At 33.8% G+C, this 20,393-nt stretch overlaps 3 protein-coding genes across 3 annotated transcripts; 1 reads left to right on the forward strand and 2 right to left on the reverse strand.

Annotated features, from left to right (window-relative positions):
* Nucleotides 1-5,476: 5,476 nt before the first annotated feature.
* LOC125189843 (putative late blight resistance protein homolog R1C-3) lies at nt 5,477-16,720 on the reverse strand. Its single transcript, XM_048087071.2, has 4 exons — nt 16,691-16,720; nt 7,908-8,046; nt 7,595-7,829; nt 5,477-7,529 (listed from the first exon to the last, which is right to left on the reverse strand). The coding sequence occupies exons 1-4, from the start codon at nt 16,718-16,720 to the stop codon at nt 5,477-5,479; spliced, it is 2,457 nt and encodes an 818-aa protein (XP_047943028.2).
* Nucleotides 11,745-12,405, forward strand: LOC148926302 (uncharacterized). Its single transcript, XM_089058540.1, has 2 exons — nt 11,745-12,260; nt 12,371-12,405. Exons 1-2 carry the CDS (start codon nt 11,783-11,785, stop codon nt 12,403-12,405), a joined length of 513 nt encoding a protein of 170 aa, XP_088914666.1. The 5' UTR covers nt 11,745-11,782.
* A 965-nt stretch (nt 16,721-17,685) lies between the features above and the next one.
* LOC125189842 (proline transporter 1-like) lies at nt 17,686-19,161 on the reverse strand. Its single transcript, XM_048087070.2, has 4 exons — nt 19,005-19,161; nt 18,071-18,295; nt 17,882-17,976; nt 17,686-17,798 (listed from the first exon to the last, which is right to left on the reverse strand). The coding sequence occupies exons 1-4, from the start codon at nt 19,090-19,092 to the stop codon at nt 17,715-17,717; spliced, it is 492 nt and encodes a 163-aa protein (XP_047943027.1). The 5' UTR covers nt 19,093-19,161; the 3' UTR covers nt 17,686-17,714.
* Between the last annotated feature and the right edge of the window lie 1,232 nt (nt 19,162-20,393).

Raw genomic sequence — 20,393 nt, forward strand, 5'->3', positions numbered from 1 at the left:
ACACACAAAATAACATCTCCTAAAATCCTGTGTCATCTCTCAAGTGTGACATCTATTATGGGATGGAGAGAGTACTAAGTATTTGGTTAATTTCATTAGTTAGAATTTGTTAATTACTCACTCCATTCCATAGTAATAGTCATTTTGCCATTTTGGTACGTTCCATAGTAATAGAGTCATTTCCCTTTTTAGTAAAAGTCAACACATTTTTTCACACCTACTTTACTCTCTCTTACTTTATTCTCTCTACATCTCTCTACCTTTTTCATTTTCCACTTTACTCTCTCTTTACTTAACTCACCTAACACAATTTTTTTTAATCTTTGTTCCGAAAAGAACTGCTTCCATTACTATGAAATGAAGGGAGAACTATATTTGAATAGTACTATCCAATGTTTTAAAAATCGGACCAGCAAGTGAACCGGCGTCGTTACTTGATTACTGGTTCAACCGGTTCACTAGTCGAACCATTGGTTGAACTGGAATACTCCCTCCGTCCTATAAAAGTTGAGACAAAACTTTTGGGCACAGAAATTAAGAATTTATATTAAAAAAATAGGAGAGATGAAAAAAGTAGGAAAGATAAGAGAGAACAAAGAAAATAATAGAATAAAAAAAGAGTGATTAGATATTTTGTCTTTTGTTAAAAATGGAAATGACTTAACTTTGTTGGGACGGAGTAAAAAGGAATACGATTCAACGTTTTTGGGACGGAGGGAGTACTATATATATATATATATATATATATATATATATATATTATATATATATATATATATATATATATATATATATATATATATATATATATATATAGGGTTTTGATCTATGAAGACCAGATTTAAATACAGAAACGCAGAACGCGGTCATACGTAGGGCATTTTTAGGTCATAGTTAGTTTATTTTTAGGTCATGTTAACAAAGCATGACCTAAAATGATCTTAATATGACATAAACCCAAATCTTATAATATGACCTAAAACTACTTAATTATGACCTTCCGTATTTTTGGTTAATTATTGACCATTAGATCATCTAATCTTAGGGCCAAGATTTGGGCTGCATTTCTGGATTTAAACACATACTTATTTTGATCATCTCCCTATATATATATATATATAGGGATGTATTCAGGTCAGAACGCTAAGTATAAGTAAAACTCAAAACACTTGCAGTCCATTGGATCTTATGATCTAACGGTTAGATTAATGCCACGTGTCATCTAATGATGTAGAATTTTGGACTAATAATGTAGCTCGGATAATAATGTAGCATTTTAGTTTAATAATGTACAGTTTTAGTCTTACAATGTACATTTCTAGTCTAATAATGTACCTCGGCTAATAATGTAGATTTTTAGTATGATAATGTAACTAATCACAACCATCCAATCTAATGATCCAAGGGCTGTGATTAGTGCTGTGTTTTACACTAAGATGCTGTAAGGACCCTAACACACCCCTATAGGGGAGTGTGTACACGTGGAGTGTTAGGTTGCCACCACCCCTTAAAATAACACCATACCACCATTCCTAGCCAATCATTTGTACACGTGGACGAATAATAATCCACCACATGGCCCATTTTTTTTTCAAGGATAAAAAAAGACGGGCAGTAATATTTAATACCTTATACAACAATTTTTCTTGAACAGCAATATCCAACACGCTAGACAGCAATCTATAGATTGCTGTCTACCGTATTGAATATTGTTGTGTAGCGTTTATAATATTGTTGTATAAGTGGTGTCACGGTGTCACTTTAAGAGGGGTTGTCATTTTATATATATAGGTTTGTGTTAAAATGACAACCCCTCTTAAAATGACACCATGATCGCTTATACAACAATATTATAAACGCTGCACAACAATATTACAAACACTGCACAACAATCTATAGATTGTTGTATAGTGTGTCGGATATTGATGGACAAGAAATATTGCTGGATAAAGACTAGCAAATTGCTGACCGTCTTTTTCCAGATTTTTTTTTTGCCACGTGGCAGCTTATTATTCGTCCACGTGTACAAATGATTGGCTAGAAATGGTGGTATGATGTTATTTTAAGGGGTGGTGACACCCTAACATGTCCCTATATATATATATATATATATATATATATATAGGGTTTTGATCTATGAAAACCACATTTAAATACAGAAACGCAGAACAAAGTCATACATAGGGCATTTTTAGGTCATAGTTAGTTTATTTTTAGGTCATGCTAACAAAGCATGACCTAAAATGATCTTAACATGACATAAACCCAAATCTTATAATATGACCTAAAACTACTTAATTATGACCTTCCGTGTTTTTGGTTAATTATTGACCATTAGATCATCTAATCCTAGGGCCAAGATTTGGGCTGCATTTCTGGATTTAAACACATACTTATTTTGATTATCTCCCTATATATATATATATATATTTATATAGTAGTACTAAAATTTAATTAAAATGTTTTATCAATAAATATTATAGTATTATACATTTAATAGTATTATTATAGAAAACAAGTCTTGTACTAGTATTATAATATTTAATGACATTAAGTTTAAATACAATAATAAATTATAATACAAAATATTAAAAACTAGTATTAAACTTAGGCCTACTTATTCAGACGGTTCCGGTTCTAACCAGACCGGTTGATCGGTTAACCGGTTTTAAATTTTCATAAATCCTAGATGTTAGAGTTTGTATACTAGAAATCACATTTCGAGTGATTGGATACTGCAAAACTCTATAGTTTATTTTTCAATTAATGCAACAGATTATTTTTGTCGTAATGTTGTTATGTTTTACATTTAATGGATGTTTATTGCATATTTAAATGTATAACCAACGTAACAAAGTCTAAGTCTTTGTTTTAGTAGACCGGTTGTGGGCGTCGTTCACTGTAAGGTAACACGGTCAGTTCTAAACAAAGAAAATAAGAATTTCACAACCTAGATGGGCCTAGACTACCTATCGTGAAAGGTTGCAATATCAGTCCGATTATTTCTAAGCCTTAATGAAATAAGATGACGTTGGTGTGGTATAGCATTGAATTGGATCTAACAGCAGGACGAGTCTTTATGCTATCTACTGAAAGATGAGGTCTTGATAATTTGTTTCTTAATCAATGTACGTTAGCATTGAGCATACGGTATTGATTGAGCACTACTTTGACTTGCCAATAGGTGCGGGTTTTTCGTAACCCAAGAATCTTGGCATATTGGGTAGTGTAGATTAATATCTAGAGGTGCTAGGATTGCTATTATATTGAATCGTGCGCGAGCTGAGTCTCGTTTGATAACGTTCACAAGAGGAGCTCGAAACGAGGATTTTATTATTCGGAACCTAGCTAGTTGGAGTTTGATTACTCTATGAATAATAAATAAGTGTTTCTTGTTGAGTCCACTCTTGGAGTAAATATGTTAATTAATTAAGTTCATAGCAGACACTAATTAATTAATGAACGTTTCTATCTTAAGCGCGGGAAATAAATAATGATAAATATTGGAAACTCGAATTACTTGTAATCTCGAATTTGGATGGGGAGTGCAATAGGAGAATAAATGAGACAGAATACACAATTTTACAGACTAAAAATTCGTCCCCCTCTAGCAGTAGAAGAGGACGGAATTTTTGTCCTTCAGCTCCCTCTGTGAGCAGTTTTTCCGTCCTCCATTATTCGAGTCCTTGTACTTTGGTGAGATCAGCCCACACTGATATCAGCGTACTGTCCGAGAACCAGTCAGAAGATCCGTGGTCTAGTAATCAAGATCTTATCTTCGATTCTTTGGAGAATCAGAAAGGTAAATTGGCTAACTCCGTAGGAACATGTTTTAGGATTTCAATTATGCTAAAACGTGTATGAATTCAAGTTATGAGCATGATACATGTGATAATTGCGCGAATAGAATTTATCTAAATAATCTGATAAATAGATCAGGATTATTATGTAATCGATTTAAGTACGCTTCCGCTGCCAACCCTTTCACTGGAACCGGAACCGGAACCGATCGGTTCCGGTTTGGAACCAGTCGGTTAAGAACCGGTCGATTCCGGTTCCGAACCGGAACCGATGTGTAATTTTAATTCAAAATTATTTATAATTTTAAATAGTTCAATACTAAAAAAAAATAATAATCCAACATCAATAAATATAACAAATAATACCTAAAAATTCAAATAAGTACATAAAAAGTAAAAACCAACAATATAATAATATTCATATATGGATAAGAGTGATGCCAAGTGCAGTAGGTCGGACTACTTTATGTTAGCAATTTTTTAATTAAAAAATAGGATTTCTAAACTTTGGCAATTTTTTTTTTAAATGAGTTTTAAAAATTGAATTACATTTTTCTTTTTTTGGCTAAACAAATATTCAATGGAACTTCTAATAATAATTGATCTTGTTGTGACTTTTTGGTTTATAACGGAACAGTTACTAAATTATTCACAAACAAGTTAAAATCGCATGTTAATGAATTATTACATAAATTTGTTAGTATAAAATTAAATTTCTATCATATGAAATGATATTGTATTTGTATAAGTTCTTTTGTAAATTAAAAACAAACTTCAATTAAATTGGATTTATTAGTATATTAAATTATTAAAAAATAAAAATTGAATTATAATCCGGTTCCCGGTTAGTAACCTGTCGGTTCCGGTTCAGAACCAAAACCGATTTTATTTAAAAAGTTGGAACCGGTACCGGAATCGGAACCGGTTTTTCCTGTTCCGGTTCCGGTTTACCGAGAACCGGAGAACTGTTTAAGTACCCCTAATTAAACTCTATGTATAATTATAAACTCCTATATTGTAAAATATTAGTGATTGTAAAAGTATAATTAAAATATATGAAATATATTATAATTAACAATTGCATAAAAGAATATAAAATTAAAATGAATTATTAGTTTCGGTGGAAAAAGAATTTCAGATTTAATGTATAAGAATAATTAATATTCAAAATATTTCAAAAATGACCATGTGGTGGAGTGTTAAAGGAGTTGGTATTTAGAGATGAGGTCATGTATTCAAGTTCTAGCAACAACAAATTTTAAAACCATTTTTTGAAAAAGTGAAAAACCGGTTTCTGGTTAATGTTCGGACCGGTCTGACCGGCCAATTCCATTGGTTCGCGGCGATTCAATGTGCTAGTTGTTTTTAGGTTGAACCGGTCTAACCAGCCGTTCCAGTCCGATTTTTAAAACACTGGTACTATCATAGGAGTACACTTTAATGTTTGCCCAATGAGTTGCACCGTATACAACTGAAGTAGTGGCTGTAGAATAAAATTGCATCAAATACAAGTCATTATTAGAAAGAAAAAGAAATGAACACACATAAAGACAAATCTATAGACATAATTTAACATAAAAAGACAAAAAATTAAAAATCACATAAGCACACACTGATCTGGAATACTAGGAGGTTTCCACGGTTTCCACGGTTCCCTCTACCATCATTTGATTTTTCTATCTCATTAGTATCGAAATGAACCATCTAACCAAAGAAACGTGAAAGTTGGAGCTCACCAGATAATGCAGTACTTGAGCATTGTTTTTTTGACATACAACTCGAACACGAAGCGCTTCTTCCTTCCCGAAAAACTCCTCTTGTTCATCCAACACTTCTTTCGCCGAACTCATTGCTGATTCGCTACAATTATCCAACAAAATTGATTTCATGCTGTCTTTTCTTCCGAGTTCTGCAGGGATCATCGTCAGCCTTCTCAATCCATACAAACAAATCTCCTGAAGACGAGGAAAGTCGTCCGACATAATCCAATTTTCAAGATCACCACACATCCCCAATGACAATAACTTGAGGGCTGGAAACTGGCCTTCACATGTTTCCCACGTGCATGTTCCGAAGAAACCATGTTCCAACACGAGCTTCTGAAGAAGGGGCAACGAACCTATCTTCTGCAACATGTCTTCCAACTCAAAATCAAATGAGGCATTGATAGTCAACTTCATGAGGGAGTGTGGGAAGCTAATATTGTGCAGATACTCTTCACATCCTTCTTTGATTGAGCAACGGAAGGTTTCCAGCTTTCTCATACATTCGAGATAGCTCAGACAGTTATGTCTCTCGATTAGTGACTCCACATACCTAATACGCAATTTCTTTATATTCGGAATTCTTTTAACCACCTCTTCATTCAGATTGAAATTCTTCACCCCTGTGAGCGTGTGTAGATTCTCCATGACAACAATTTCGTTGTCGCGGCTTGGAGGATCTGGCAGATGCAATCCTCCTGACGCGCATTCGACATGACTAAGTCGATGCATTTTCCATATTTCAATAGGTGCTATTAGGTTATTCCTGGATGAAATAATAAGTGTATGTAGATTCCAAAGCAGATTCACTGAAGAAGGGAATTCCGACGATGAAGCAGCTCGAACAGCAAGGTATCGTGCATTCACGAATCGAAACACGTCGTTAAGGAAATACTCATTGTGTACATACCTAGTTCTATCATATGCATTCACTGTCCTCAACAACATAGAATCCGGTAAATGAGAAAATCTAGGATTATGACAAGTATAAGAACGAGAATCAGACGTAGTTTCCATAGGATCGATGACTGAAATGCCTCTTGGAATAACAACCCGACGTTGCTTACTTAAGCCTCCAAGACTATCCTGACTTAACACACAATAGAACCTTTCTTTTCGAGCTTCTTTCAAAGATAGATCTCTTAGTAAATCATGAATCTTGCAATACTTCATGTTACCGAGTAACCCCAACTCATGAACTATAACGAGATTTCTGTCAACTAGCTCTTTCAAGTACTCTTCTGCAACTGTTTCCAAGCTTTTATTGTTTACGGGTTTGAGAAATCCTTCACAGACCCATAGGTTGATGAGGGTTGAGACTCTAATTGCACGATCTTCCTCAAACACTCCCATATACATGAAACACGGCTTTATATGGGCAGGTAAATGGTTATAGCTCAATTTTAATATTCTAAAGCAATATTCTGCATTTTCAGAATTCACAGTTGAACTCAAGTTTCCTTCTATGTGCTCCCAATATTTTCGTGTAGGTTCGGATTTTGCCAAAAGGCCTCCAATTACGACAATTGACAAAGGAAGTCCATTACACTTTTCCAAAATTTTCTTTCCAATTTCCTTGAGTTCAAATGGAAAGGGTTTATCCCCAAAAACAATTTTGGAGAACAATTCCCAACTGCTATCCACCTCTAAAAAGCTCATATCGAGTGTATGGGATTCGCTCAACTCGGAAGCCAAGTTTGATAGCCTAGTTGTTACCAATACTCTACTTCCATTATCGTTTTTTGGAAGGAAAAACTTCAACTTATCCCACACTTCTATACTCCACATATCATCCATTACAACGAGATATTTCCCACCGAATAAATATTTGTGCAACTCTTCTCCTAATTCGTCCTCACTCTTGCCACTTGACTTCCCTCTTATCTGATCGAGAATTTCGCCAAAAATTTCTCCTATATTATAACTTTGAGACACCGTAGCCCAAACACAAACATCATAACGATCTCTTATAAGTGGATTTTGAAACACGTGTGTGGAAAGAGTGGTCTTACCAATTCCGCCCATCCCTACATTGGGATGACTTGGCGATCGAGATCTCCTCCAACGAGCTTATCCATGAGTTCATGAACCAAATCATCAAACTCCACCATGCAACTCTTCCTCTTTCGAGAATTGGCTCTGAAATCAGAATGATCGGAGACATCTCTCTGCTGCTGACGACACTTAGCTTCATCCACCTCTGTTTGTATCAAATCAAATTCTTGTATTATCTTCTGCATACCTTCTTCACGATCATGAGTTGTTGCTGCTGCAGCAAGGTGAATATTTTCAACTAAATACGACTCGATCACATCTTCTGCTGCATACGTTGCATCTGCAATGCGAAGCTCCAATGCATCAACTTGGTCGCCCTCAAGAAATTCCAGCAAGAAGTTGAGTTTTTGAGTGAGAGATTGAACTTGTTTTTGTTGGAGAGAAATTGGAGGAGAAGGATGACACTTGATCTCATCTATAATATGTAAGTTTTATGTCTCACACATGTGACACGTGATAGAATCCTAAATAGAATTGGATTTTTAATATAATACATTGACTTGGTATTAGACACTTTTTTCCCTAATTATTAAATGAGACGTTTCTTAGACATGTGATTAATTATCGGCCAAATCAATTAGTCGTATAATTTCAAAGACTAATAAGGAAAATGGAATTATGGCCTTAATTACAATTTATTGGCAAATCATATAATTCCTACTCCTACCAAATGAATATATTATTATATATATAGTTTTGGTTTGTCCACGACAATCAAAGAAAATAACTATATATTTTAATAACAAATATGGTAAGGAATCACGTTTATGATTGTCATTAAACTTGGGAATCAAGTTTTATAGAAAAGAAACGTTATTATTATATTATTATATAGCCTCTTTGATGGAAAGGGTTTTTAGGGTTTGATAATTAGGGTTTGTCCTCTCTCTGCCTATAAATATAAGTGTGGGATCCCATCAAATCACACACATCAAGAGAACACATAAACGAGGGAAAGAGAGAGAAACAAATCCTTGGAGTTGGAGTTGCGCCACTACGCCAAAGAAAGTCCGAGGAAATCGTCTCCTCCTTCCTCAATCGCTTCCGCTATGGATCGCCAAGGTATATCTCGATCCTATTAAGTTTATTTTTTACATGAAATACATGTTGTTCAAAGATCTTGCTTTACTTATATTCAATTATGTAGTCTTGAATATATATGATGATAAATAATGTCTAACATGTGGTATCAGAGCATGGTTGAGAACTCATGTATTTTCGTATTATAGAAACCATAATTTTTAATTAACTTGATATTATGTGATTATGAAATCTTGATTATATGTTTCAATTTATTTACACTAGTGTTAACCCACGTGCGATGCACAACAGAATATTTTTTTTCCATACAGTTTTAAATCGTTAATTGGTTAAATAAAATAAGAAATAATATAACTATTTAATATTTAAAAAATAGAAAAATATACTATATAATAATAATAATAATAATTGAATAAATATAAATTCATTTTACACCTAAAGACATAAAATTAAACATATTTGAAATGGAATCAAGTTAAACACAATTATTTGGACAACAATAAAGAGACTATATCAAGTATTGACACTTTTGAGAAATATGTTTAAAACGATCCTTCATATTTCTCTACTAAAAATTAATGTAAATCACACTTTTAATAAAATAATAAATAATAACTCATAATATTCAAAACGTTAAAATTATGACCTAAAAAAAATTCAAATGATAAACTACACAAAAAACATGACATTAATTGGTTGAATTAATATTATTATATTAATGAATAATGATAGCCCCTTTGAACGTTGAAGCGTTTATCTTTATTTATTGCACTTTTAAACGTGGCTTATTGGAACATGAAACATACATACTATTTTGTATGATACTTTACAATTCTGAATACTGCAAATTTTTTTTAAAAAAAATATACTTAATATAATATACTATATTTTACTCAGTATGATCACCTATAGATAAGATAATTAGATTCTCTATATAAAATTAGTTGTATCCCAGAACAATTAAGTCTAAATCCTAATGTTAACAATAGTATTATTAGTAAACCATAATTTGGTAGCAGACTATTTTATTTTGTTTGAACAACTAATTATTTTATCAACTCGATTTTGATAGGTTTAATTATCTCACTACAAATGTACATATTATGCACCACTTATTATTTCATCATAAGTGATAAAATATTATTTTTTTTGTGTGACACTACTTAATATAATTATAGCGTCAGTGACAATATAAATATACAAAAACAATAAATTGTATAAAGATGAAGATAAATATTATGCATGTTTCAAGTTAAGGATGTTTACAATTCTTCTATCTATAAGAATTGTAAGATATATTAAGTTAAAATTCTTGAACCATATACACGTGGTACTTTAACTATTGTAATCAAAGAAAAACAACAACAACAAATGAAATGGAAACTACATTCAAAATTATAAAATAAACTGAACCATAAATATAGTCGAGAAAAACCCTCTTTCTGCAAGACAAATTGCATCACTGTTAGTGCTTTCGAATTGACGTATTATCCCCAAAGACGAAACGACTTCCTCCTAACATATATAACATCTCAAACCCGCTAGGTACTGATGAATTTGATGGAGCTCCAAAAATTGAGCAATACAATGTTCTTAAAATATACAATAAAATGTTTAGAGTCTGAAAGTGAATGAAGAATACTTTTGTTGGTGTGTAATTCATCCACAACTCTATGCATTTTATAGGTACAAAATTAGAATATGAGATCATGGAATTAAAATATCATAAATTATAAAATTAAGAGAAAAGAGGTTACAAATTTTATTAAATGGTCATTATTTTATTTAAAAATTTGTAACTGCTTACTCATTATATTGCTTTAAAAATTAGTCAAAGAATTTAATAATAGTTTTTATTTATTAAATTTTCATCCTTTGCGCAATTAATTATTCAAATCCTTCCAAAACTCGTCTTTTATATATGTATAGATATATCTGCATGATGAATTGAAATCAGTATAAATACCTGTATGCGTGTGTTTTACGAATTCGAAAAGTTCAAGAGATTTGTAAATTAATTACCTTGATGTATATGTCTTGTACACTATCGCTATTATTGGGAATTCTAATTTAATGAATTCAATTTGTGTTTTACGTTTTTGTGGTGTAAATGAATTTATATGATTAATTTAACAAAAGTGTACTTTGATTGGCTATCTTTATGGAATAATTGTTTCCGCATGAATCGAGACAGTATGATGAATTTGGTAGTTCATTTTATTTGTTTTATTCGCCTAATATATATTTGTGAATTGTATTGGATAATTACTTTATTAATTAATGGTTGTTCATTCTATGTGATTATATTTGATATATATTCGCATATGTTGTGTATAAGAATGATTGTTATTATTGCCATAAAATTTGATTATATTATGTTTATTTTGCAATCACCAAAGTGAGGTAAAATAAGAAGAGTTTATAATCAAATATTTATATGAAAATCTATTTAATCAATTATTCATCATGCTTATTGTGGCTATAATGCATATTCATGTTTGTTTGTCATAACGATTCTAGATTCCCAAAGGAAATAGTGTTTTTGTGATGTAATGAACACTAATGGTGGTAATTTTAAATTGGTGATTACCCAAAGGTAACGTTAATTTATTTATTACTCAATTACTGAATTAGTGAATATTGAAAGCATGATGTTTATTATTGTATGCAAAACTGCCCAAAGGAGTTTTTCATAATTATATGGATTTTCAAATTAATGTTTGTGTTATTATTCAAAGCTTTATGTGAGCACTCATGTTCTTAATTTTCCCTATAATTGCAGCATCATTTTCTACTAGTTTGTTTACTTCAAACGTTCCCCAACTTAATGGAACCAACTTCTCTGAATGGAAAGAGAAACTTGAGTTCACCCTGGGAGTGATGGACTTAGACCTAGCATTGTTGAATGATAAGCCAACTGATCTTTCTGATGAAAGTAGTTCAGCTGAGATCACTGCCCATAATGCTTGGGAAAAATCTAACAGGCTAAGTTTGCAGTTCATCAGAATGTCCGTTGCCGATAATATTAAGGCAAGCCTCCCAGCGACTAATGTTGCAAAGGAATATTTGCAGAATGTTGAAGATCGCTTCAAAACTGCAGACAAGTCTCTTGCAGGAAAACTTATGAAGGATCTTATGAGCATGCGATATGATGGTTCTCGGACCATGTACGAGCATGTGATGGACATGAACAGCATTGCTTCCAAGCTGGGAAAGTTAGGATTACCGGTGGATGAGGGTTTCCTTGTCCAATTCATTCTAACTTCCTTGCCTCCTCAGTATGGGCCATTCCAAATTCACTATAACACTATAAAGGATAAGTGGACTCTAAATGAATTGGGAAATATGTTGGTCCAAGAGGAGCAAAGGCTGAAGGAGCATGGAATGAGTGCATCTCATGCTCACATTGCAACTGAAGGAGCATTTAAGAAAGTTGGGAATATGCCGGACAAAGGCAAGAAACGTGCACCTCCCAAAAGGAATGTGGACTCTCAAACCAAGCTTAAGAAGAAGGGCAATAATGACAAGTGCCGCTTCTGTGGAAAGGATGGACATTTTCAGAAGGACTGCGACAGACGTCGTCAGTGGTTCGAAAAGAAAGGTGAATTCTTAGGATTCACAAGCTTTTTTGAATCAAATATGATCGTTGTTCCATCTAATACTTGGTGGATTGATTCTGGTGCTAATGTTCATGTTTCGAATTCCTTGCAGGGATTCCTTATGACCCAAACCACAAGACTAAATGAGAACTTCTTGCTTATGGGAAATCGGAATAAGGCTCCAGTCGAAGCTATTGGGACATACCGATTAATTTTAGATAATGGTTTTCATTTGGACTTGTATCACACCCTTTATGTTCCGACTCTTTCTAGAAATTTAATTTCTGTTTCGAAACTTGATTATGATGGGTTTAATTTTGAGTTTGGGAATAATTGTTTTACTTTATTTAAGAATTCCAATATTATTGCTTCTGGTTTTATTGTTGATGATTTATACCAATTATTTCTTAATAATTCAGAAGCGTGTATGGCCCTGCAAAATAATGACGAAACCAAACATAGTGCGATGAATAAAAATTCATCATTCTTATGGCATAAAAGACTGGGACACATTTCCAGTGAAAGAATTAAGAGGCTTGTAAAGGATAATATTCTTTCGAATTTAGACTTTATAGACTTTACTGTTTGTGTGGATTGTATTAAAGGAAAACAAACCAAACACAATAAGAAAAATGCCACAAGAAGCACTGAGCTCCTTGAAATTATACATACAGATATTTGTGGACCTTTTGATGTCCCAACTTTTGGTGGAGAAAAGTATTTTATCACCTTTATTGACGATTATTCGCGTTATGGATATATTTATTTATTGCATGAAAAATCTCAGGCAGCAGAAACACTTGAACATTTTGTGACTGAGGTTGAAAGGCAATTAAATAGAAAGGTGAAAATTGTTCGATCTGATAGGGGTGGTGAATTTTATGGTCGTACCACTGAAATGGGTCAATTACCTGGACCGTTTGCCAAATACTTAGAAAAGCATGGCATTTGTGCGCAATACACAATGCCTGGTACGCCTCAGCAGAATGGTGTTGCTGAAAGACGTAACCGAACTCTCATGGAAATGGTTAGAAGTATGTTGAGCAATTCTACCTTGCCCATATCGTTGTGGATGTATGCTCTAAGAACCGCTATGTATGTATTAAACCGGGTTCCTAGTAAGGCTGTGCCAAAGACTCCCTTTGAACTTTGGACAGGTAGGAAACCTAGTTTACAGCACCTTCATGTTTGGGGCTGTCCAGCGGAGGCTAGAGTATACTCCCCGCAAGAAAAGAAATTGGATTTCAGAACAGTTAGCGGTTACTTTATTGGTTACCCGGAAAAATCCAAAGGGTATAGGTTTTATTGTCCTAATCATAGCATGAGAATTGTTGAAACTGGAAATGCAAGATTCTTCGAGAATGGTGAGATCAGTGGGAGTTCTGAAACTCGTAATGCGGTCATTAGTGAAATAAGGGCAGAATTCCCTCTTCCCTTAATTCCTCAAGAATCAAGTGTACCAAATATTGTTGAACAACCTAACAATATTGAACACTTGAATGACCAACCACTTAATGATGATGCCGAAGTCATTGAAATAGATGTGGAAGAACCACCTCTAGAAGTGCCACTAAGGCGTTCTCAACAAGAACGAAAATCGGCAATTTCTGATGACTATTTGGTATATCTCCAAGAATCTGAATGTGATATAGGGATACGCAACGATCCAGTTTCATATTCACTAGCCATTAAGAGTAATAATTCTAATAAATGGGTTGATGCCATGATAGAAGAGTTGAAATCTATGGATTTTAATGAAGTCTGGGACCTTGTCGCATTGCCTGATGGACACAAGTGCATCGGGTGTAAATGGGTCTTCAAGACCAAATTCGACATGAACGGTTTGATCGAACGATTTAAAGCCAGACTTGTTGCCAAAGGTTACACTCAGAAAGATGGTGTAGATTATAAAGAGACCTTCTCTCCTGTATCAAAGAAGGACTCACTTAGAATTATTTTGGCACTTGTAGCCCATTTCGACTTGGAACTACATCAAATGGATGTGAAAACTGCTTTTCTGAATGGTGATTTGGAAGAAGAAGTCTACATGGAACAACCTGAAGGCTTCATTAAGAAAGGGAATGAACATTTAGTCTGCAAACTTAAGAAATCAATTTATGGACTGAAACAGGCTTCTCGACAATGGTATTTTAAATTCCATGACACTATTACTGCTTTTGGTTTTAAAGAAAACACTGTTGATCGGTGTATATACCTCAAGGTTAGTGGGAGTAAGTTCATATTTTTGGTTCTGTATGTTGATGATATATTGCTTGCTAGTAGTGATCTTGGATTACTACATGACACTAAGAATTATCTCTCTAAAAATTTCGACATGAAAGATATGGGTGAGGCATCCTACGTGATTGGAATAGAAATATCACGAGATCGATCACGTGGAGTGTTAGGATTGTCTCAGAAAAACTACATAGATCGAATTTTAGAGAGATATGGGATGAGTGCATGTTCCCCAAGTGTTGTTCCAATTCATAAAGGTGACAAATTCAGTTTGGATCAATGTCCAAAAAATGAATTGGAACGTAAAGAGATGGAAAATATTCCTTATGCATCTATTGTGGGAAGTTTGATGTATGCTCAAGTCTGTACTAGACCAGACATCAGCTTTGCAGTTGGAATGCTAGGCCGTTACCAAAGTAACCCTGGTGTTGAACATTGGAGAGCTGCAAAGAAGACAATGAGATACTTAAAGGGGACAAAAGATTTTATACTCACATTTAGGAAATCTGATCAATTAGAAGTGATTGGATATTCCGATTCAGATTATGCTGGATGTGTCGACTCTAGAAAATCAACCTTTGGTTACATTTTTCTTATGGCTGGAGGAGCCATATCATGGAAGAGTGCCAAGCAGAGTTCTATTTCGACGTCTACCATGGAAGCTGAATTTATAGCTTGCTTTGAAGCATCTATTCAAACTACGTGGTTGCGAAATTTTATTTCAGGACTTGGTGTTGTCTCCTCAATATCCAAGCCCTTGAAATTGTATTGTGATAATAGTGCAGCCGTGTTTTTCTCTAAGAATGACAAGTATTCAAAAGGAGCTAAACACATGGAATTAAAGTTTCTTGTCGTCAAAGATGAAGTTCGGGAACAAAGAATATCTATAGAACATATAAGCACACAGCTTATGGTTGCCGATCCATTGACTAAGGCATTACCGCCTAAGACATTTATGGAACAAGTTAACAGAATGGGTCTTGGGTATGGAAATGTCTAATCTTTATGTTTCCATGTTGGTTCAGACACTTAAGTTATAGATATTTTGAATTCAATAAAGTTGTTTCTACTTTTCCTGCATATACTTATTATTTGATATGCATATGTACGTTTTTAGTATTAATGCAGGAGGTCTTGAAATAAGACAATTACGGACTCGGTGTCACTTATAGATTATATTAGAGTGGATATTGGTGATGTGGTACATGGAAGGAACTATATCGATTGAATGATATACGCCCGCCATGACCCGCATTAGTAGTCTCTCTAATATAATACTTATGTTTACCAATGATGAAAGTATTTATAAAGTCCAATATTATGCGCGCCTTATGTTTACTATGTCTATTTTACTTTGGCTCTGTCAAGTGTGACAAGTGGGAGAATCGAAAACTTTGTGTCCCACATGTTCGCCAAGTGGGAGAATGTAAGTTTTATGTCTCACATATGTGACACGTGATAGAATCCTAAATAGAATTGGATTTTTAATATAATACATTGACTTGGTATTAGACACTTTTTTCCCTAATTATTAAATGAGACGTTTCTTAGACATGTGATTAATTGTCGGCCAAATCAATTAGTCGTATAATTTCAAAGACTAATAAGGAAAATGGAATTATGGCCTTAATTACAATTTATTGGCAAATCATATAATTCCTACTCCTACCAAATGAATATATTATTATATATATAGTTTTGGTTTGTCCACGACAATCAAAGAAAATAACTATATATTTTAATAACAAATATGGTAAGGAATCACGTTTATGATTGTCATTAAACTTGGGAATCAAGTTTTATAGAAAAGAAACGTTATTATTATATTATTATATAGCCTCTTTGATGGAAAGGGCTTTTAGGGTTTGATAATTAGGGTTTGTCCTCTCTCTGCCTATAAATATAAGTGTGGGATCCCATCAAATCACACACATCAAGAGAACACATAAACGAGGGAAAGAGAGAGAAACAAATCCTTGGAGTTGGAGTTGCGCCACTACGCCAAAGAAAGTCCGAGGAAATCGTCTCCTCCTTCCTCAATCGCTTCCGCTATGGATCGCCAAGGTATATCTCGATCCTATTAAGTTTATGGTTTACGTGAAATACATGTTGTTCAAAGATCTTGCTTTACTTATATTCAATTATGTAGTCTTGAATATATATGATGATAAATAATGTCTAACATAATAGACATAAGAGAAAGAACACCTGCATAGGCTGCCATTATCTCCAATCTCCTCTTAATTTTTTGAAAATGAACAATACTGTGACTCAAAATGACAAAATCAAGAGTATGATGTTTCCAAGATTAGATATAATAGTACTAATCAATTAACGCGACAGGCTGGTTCAACAATTGATGTTAAAGTCAACTAAAAAGTTTAATTTTTTAGAAGATTATGGAAAAAATTAAGAGATTGATAAGGTTGTCCCTCTCAACATTATACAATGAAATAGAAAATTATCTGATTGATAAACACTGATTCTTAATTCAATGCATACTTTAAATTTTTGTTAATATTACGGATCTGGTTTTATTGCAAAAGTGCATAATTATTATGTCATCTGAATATATATTAGCTTATTTTTCGAATTTGGATATGCGTATATAATCGGTCAATTATCACTATATTAGATATTTATTCTCCCGCCAAGAGGGAAGACAAAATATACTAAAATAAATTAAATTAAATCAAATTCTAATAACTACGAAAATAAACCAAATCAAACAAAATCCTAATGATATTAATAGGGGAGTGAACAATTGTTAACTCATCATTTAATTGCTAACTACAACTAATTTAAGATCATTAGAAAACGCGTGGTCTACAATTTGCACGTGTAATTTTCATTTTTATTAATAAAATAAAAAAAAAAGATGAAAAAAAACTCCAAATTAGGGTTTTGGATGAAAATGTCAATATAGCGTTTCGAAAATAACAACACAATGCTTTGAGAATGTCAACACGATACTTTAAGAATGTTAACTCATTGCTTATATTGACATTCTACATGTATTATATTAACATATTTTATATAGTATATTGACATTTATGCTTGTACGAAAAAAATTAAAAAATTTTGAATTTTTTGTTCAAATTTTAACGTCGAAACTTATGCATGTAGGATATCGTTGGAAACCTTATGAAATTATCTTTAATTTGATACATGTTATATGCTTTATAACAATAAAGTAATAAAGCAATAAAGTAAGGGAGCTAAAGCAATAAAGTAAGGCCAGCTAAAGCAATAAAGTAAGGGAGCTTCATATCACTGTCGTCTCTAAAAAGAACGTACACAGCCTACAGGACGCAACAGAATCAAACGAATCAAGCATCAATGCTTATACAACAGAACTACGCGTAACAAATAGTAGGTCGGTCACCTTAAGGGCACTCCCGGCCAAAATAATATATCCGACATTGATCATGAAGAGATTCGCATACTGGAGTCCCCATGTAAGCGCATATGCTTTCTTACCTGCGCGTCCAAAACATCGTCACGCTGTTAAAACGAGAAATGCAATTCTAACAAAGATTTATCAATTTCGTAACCATTCCTCATTTGTGCTTACCATATATGAATCCTGCAAGGTCCCTATACCTGATGTGCCTCTTTCCTCCGAATTCATGAAGGTTGGCAACTAAAGCATTAGCATACAAAGATATCACTGTGGCTAGAATAAGTCCAACCACGCCGCCTATCCAACCCAACGGAACCATGATGGTGCCGGAGTATCCTAGCACGTAGGCACTGTTTATCCCCGTCGTGAGAACAAATCCCACTTGAAACCACGAATCTACATTGAAGTCATTAAGGGTGAATTAAGCTTAAAATAATCCAACAAGAGAAAAATAACATAGTAGCATTCCCACTCCTCTGTCCACCATTTAAAGAGTCATTTTGACTTGACATGGATTTTAATAAAATTGTTTGACTTTGTAAAAAAAAATGTAAATAGAGAAAGTGAGTAGAGTTAATGTGGGACCCATTATTAGAATTAGTTTTATAATGGATGGTTCGCATACCAAAAATGCAAAAATGTAAATGGTTCCTTAAACCGTGGATATCCAAAAATGGAAAAATGGTCCATTAAATGGTGCATGGAGTGAGTATATCCTAAAATAGTGAAATCTTGTCCTTGAATTTCCTTCTTTGCCTTATCAAAACACACAAGAGCACTATACACAAAATTAAATACAAACAAAACAAGCACACAAAAAGGACCAAATCCATATAAAATATACTTCATTTGTCCCAAGATAGTTGAGTCGCATTCCTTTTTGAGTTGTCCCAATTTAGTCGAGTCATTTTTTTTTTGGCAAACACTTCTTTCTCTATCTTTCATACTTTATTCTTTCTTTTTTATCCTCTTTAACACATCAATTTCTTAAATCATGCGCTTAAAAGAAATGCCTCAACTACCTTGGAGCGGAGGAAGTATGACATAAAGCCAAAATAGAAAATGAAAAAAGTTAGTAAAAAACAAGAAATTAATGAAAGAGAACCGTGGCTAATCTGATGTGCAGTATCCGGAATTTCAATATCCAAATGATGATCGGAGTGCACTTGTCCGTTTCCTTCGGGAACATCCATTTCCACCGCGTCGCCTCCTCCGTTATTACACTACACAACTATATAGGAGTATTCGTCAACAATTAAAAAAAAAAGAGAAAAAATAAAGCCAACTACACAGAAAAAAACAAAAAGAAGTGAGCTCGTGATTTTGGAGAGGACAAATGGCTGCGGGATTTCATTCATTGGGTGCTCCTCCATATGTAGATATTTTGGCAATCGTAGTTTGTGTGCGTGATGATGTTGGGCCGTCAATTTGATTCCATCAACGGTTATGATTGCGCCACGTCGGATTTATGGGATTTGTTGTTTTCTAAGAGGTGCCACGTGGAGTCGGTAGTTGACCCCACATTTGCCGTTTTCCGATTTTTGGCTTTTTATGAGGTTGATGCAAAAAGAATGTTGTCGGCATAAACACAGAGACTACATTGTCTTTTGTAAAAATATTACTCCATGTGTAACGACGAGAGTATGTTGGCATGCACAAACCGAATCAAACCGCCGATTCATAATCCGGAATTGGAACTGGAAGTGGCGGTTCAAACTAGGGATGGTTCGGTTCAGGTTTAAAAATTTGAGAAACTGGAATCAAAACCGATGGTTCAACAGTTCAAGTAGGTTTTCTGGCTAGGTCCCTAGGCTTTTTAGGTGTAGTGTTGCATAAAAGTGGTCAGAAACCACTGGTTTTTTGTCAGGAAACCGACGGTTTTAGTCAGAAACCGTGGACTGAACCGCCGGTTCAGCCGGTTTAAATTTTTTTTTTTTTTAAATATGATTTTTTCCAATTTTTCTTATATATATACCCCCTTCCCCGTCATTTCTACTCACCCTATTCTTGTGCTAACAAGGATTTCTCTTCTCATTCTCTATTTTGTACTCTCATTCTCATACTTCAATTTCTATGTCTTTTTCTTGTGATGAGGACATGCATCCTCCTCTTCATCCATCCGTACCGCAAAGCAGTAAAAAGTCTAAGTTATGATCAAGTATGTCTATATTTGTTAAACACTATAAGAACGTCTCAATAGTGTCTAGTAGTGTTGATCCACTATCTCAAGAGATGATATAACAGTTTAATGTTGGTGGGGGATATCGTACTCTCATTCGTCATATGAAGAAAATTCATCCAATTGAATATGGGCATGCCCCTACTGCCAACAGGTAAAAGAACTACGTGGGCTTTGATTCCCAATACAATTGAGCATTGAGGATATGTTGGCACCTCAACTTAAATTTTAAATTTAAGTTGAACTCAAGTCATTTTTCCTTTAATTCTCTTTTTCATTTTTTTCAACTTTAAAAATATGCAAATACAATTAAAT

The sequence above is a fragment of the Salvia hispanica genome, chromosome 5 (assembly GCF_029641045.1).
Source record: "Salvia hispanica isolate PSC_SH4W2 chromosome 5, Shi_PSC_v1, whole genome shotgun sequence".
NCBI lineage: Eukaryota > Viridiplantae > Streptophyta > Magnoliopsida > Lamiales > Lamiaceae > Salvia > Salvia hispanica.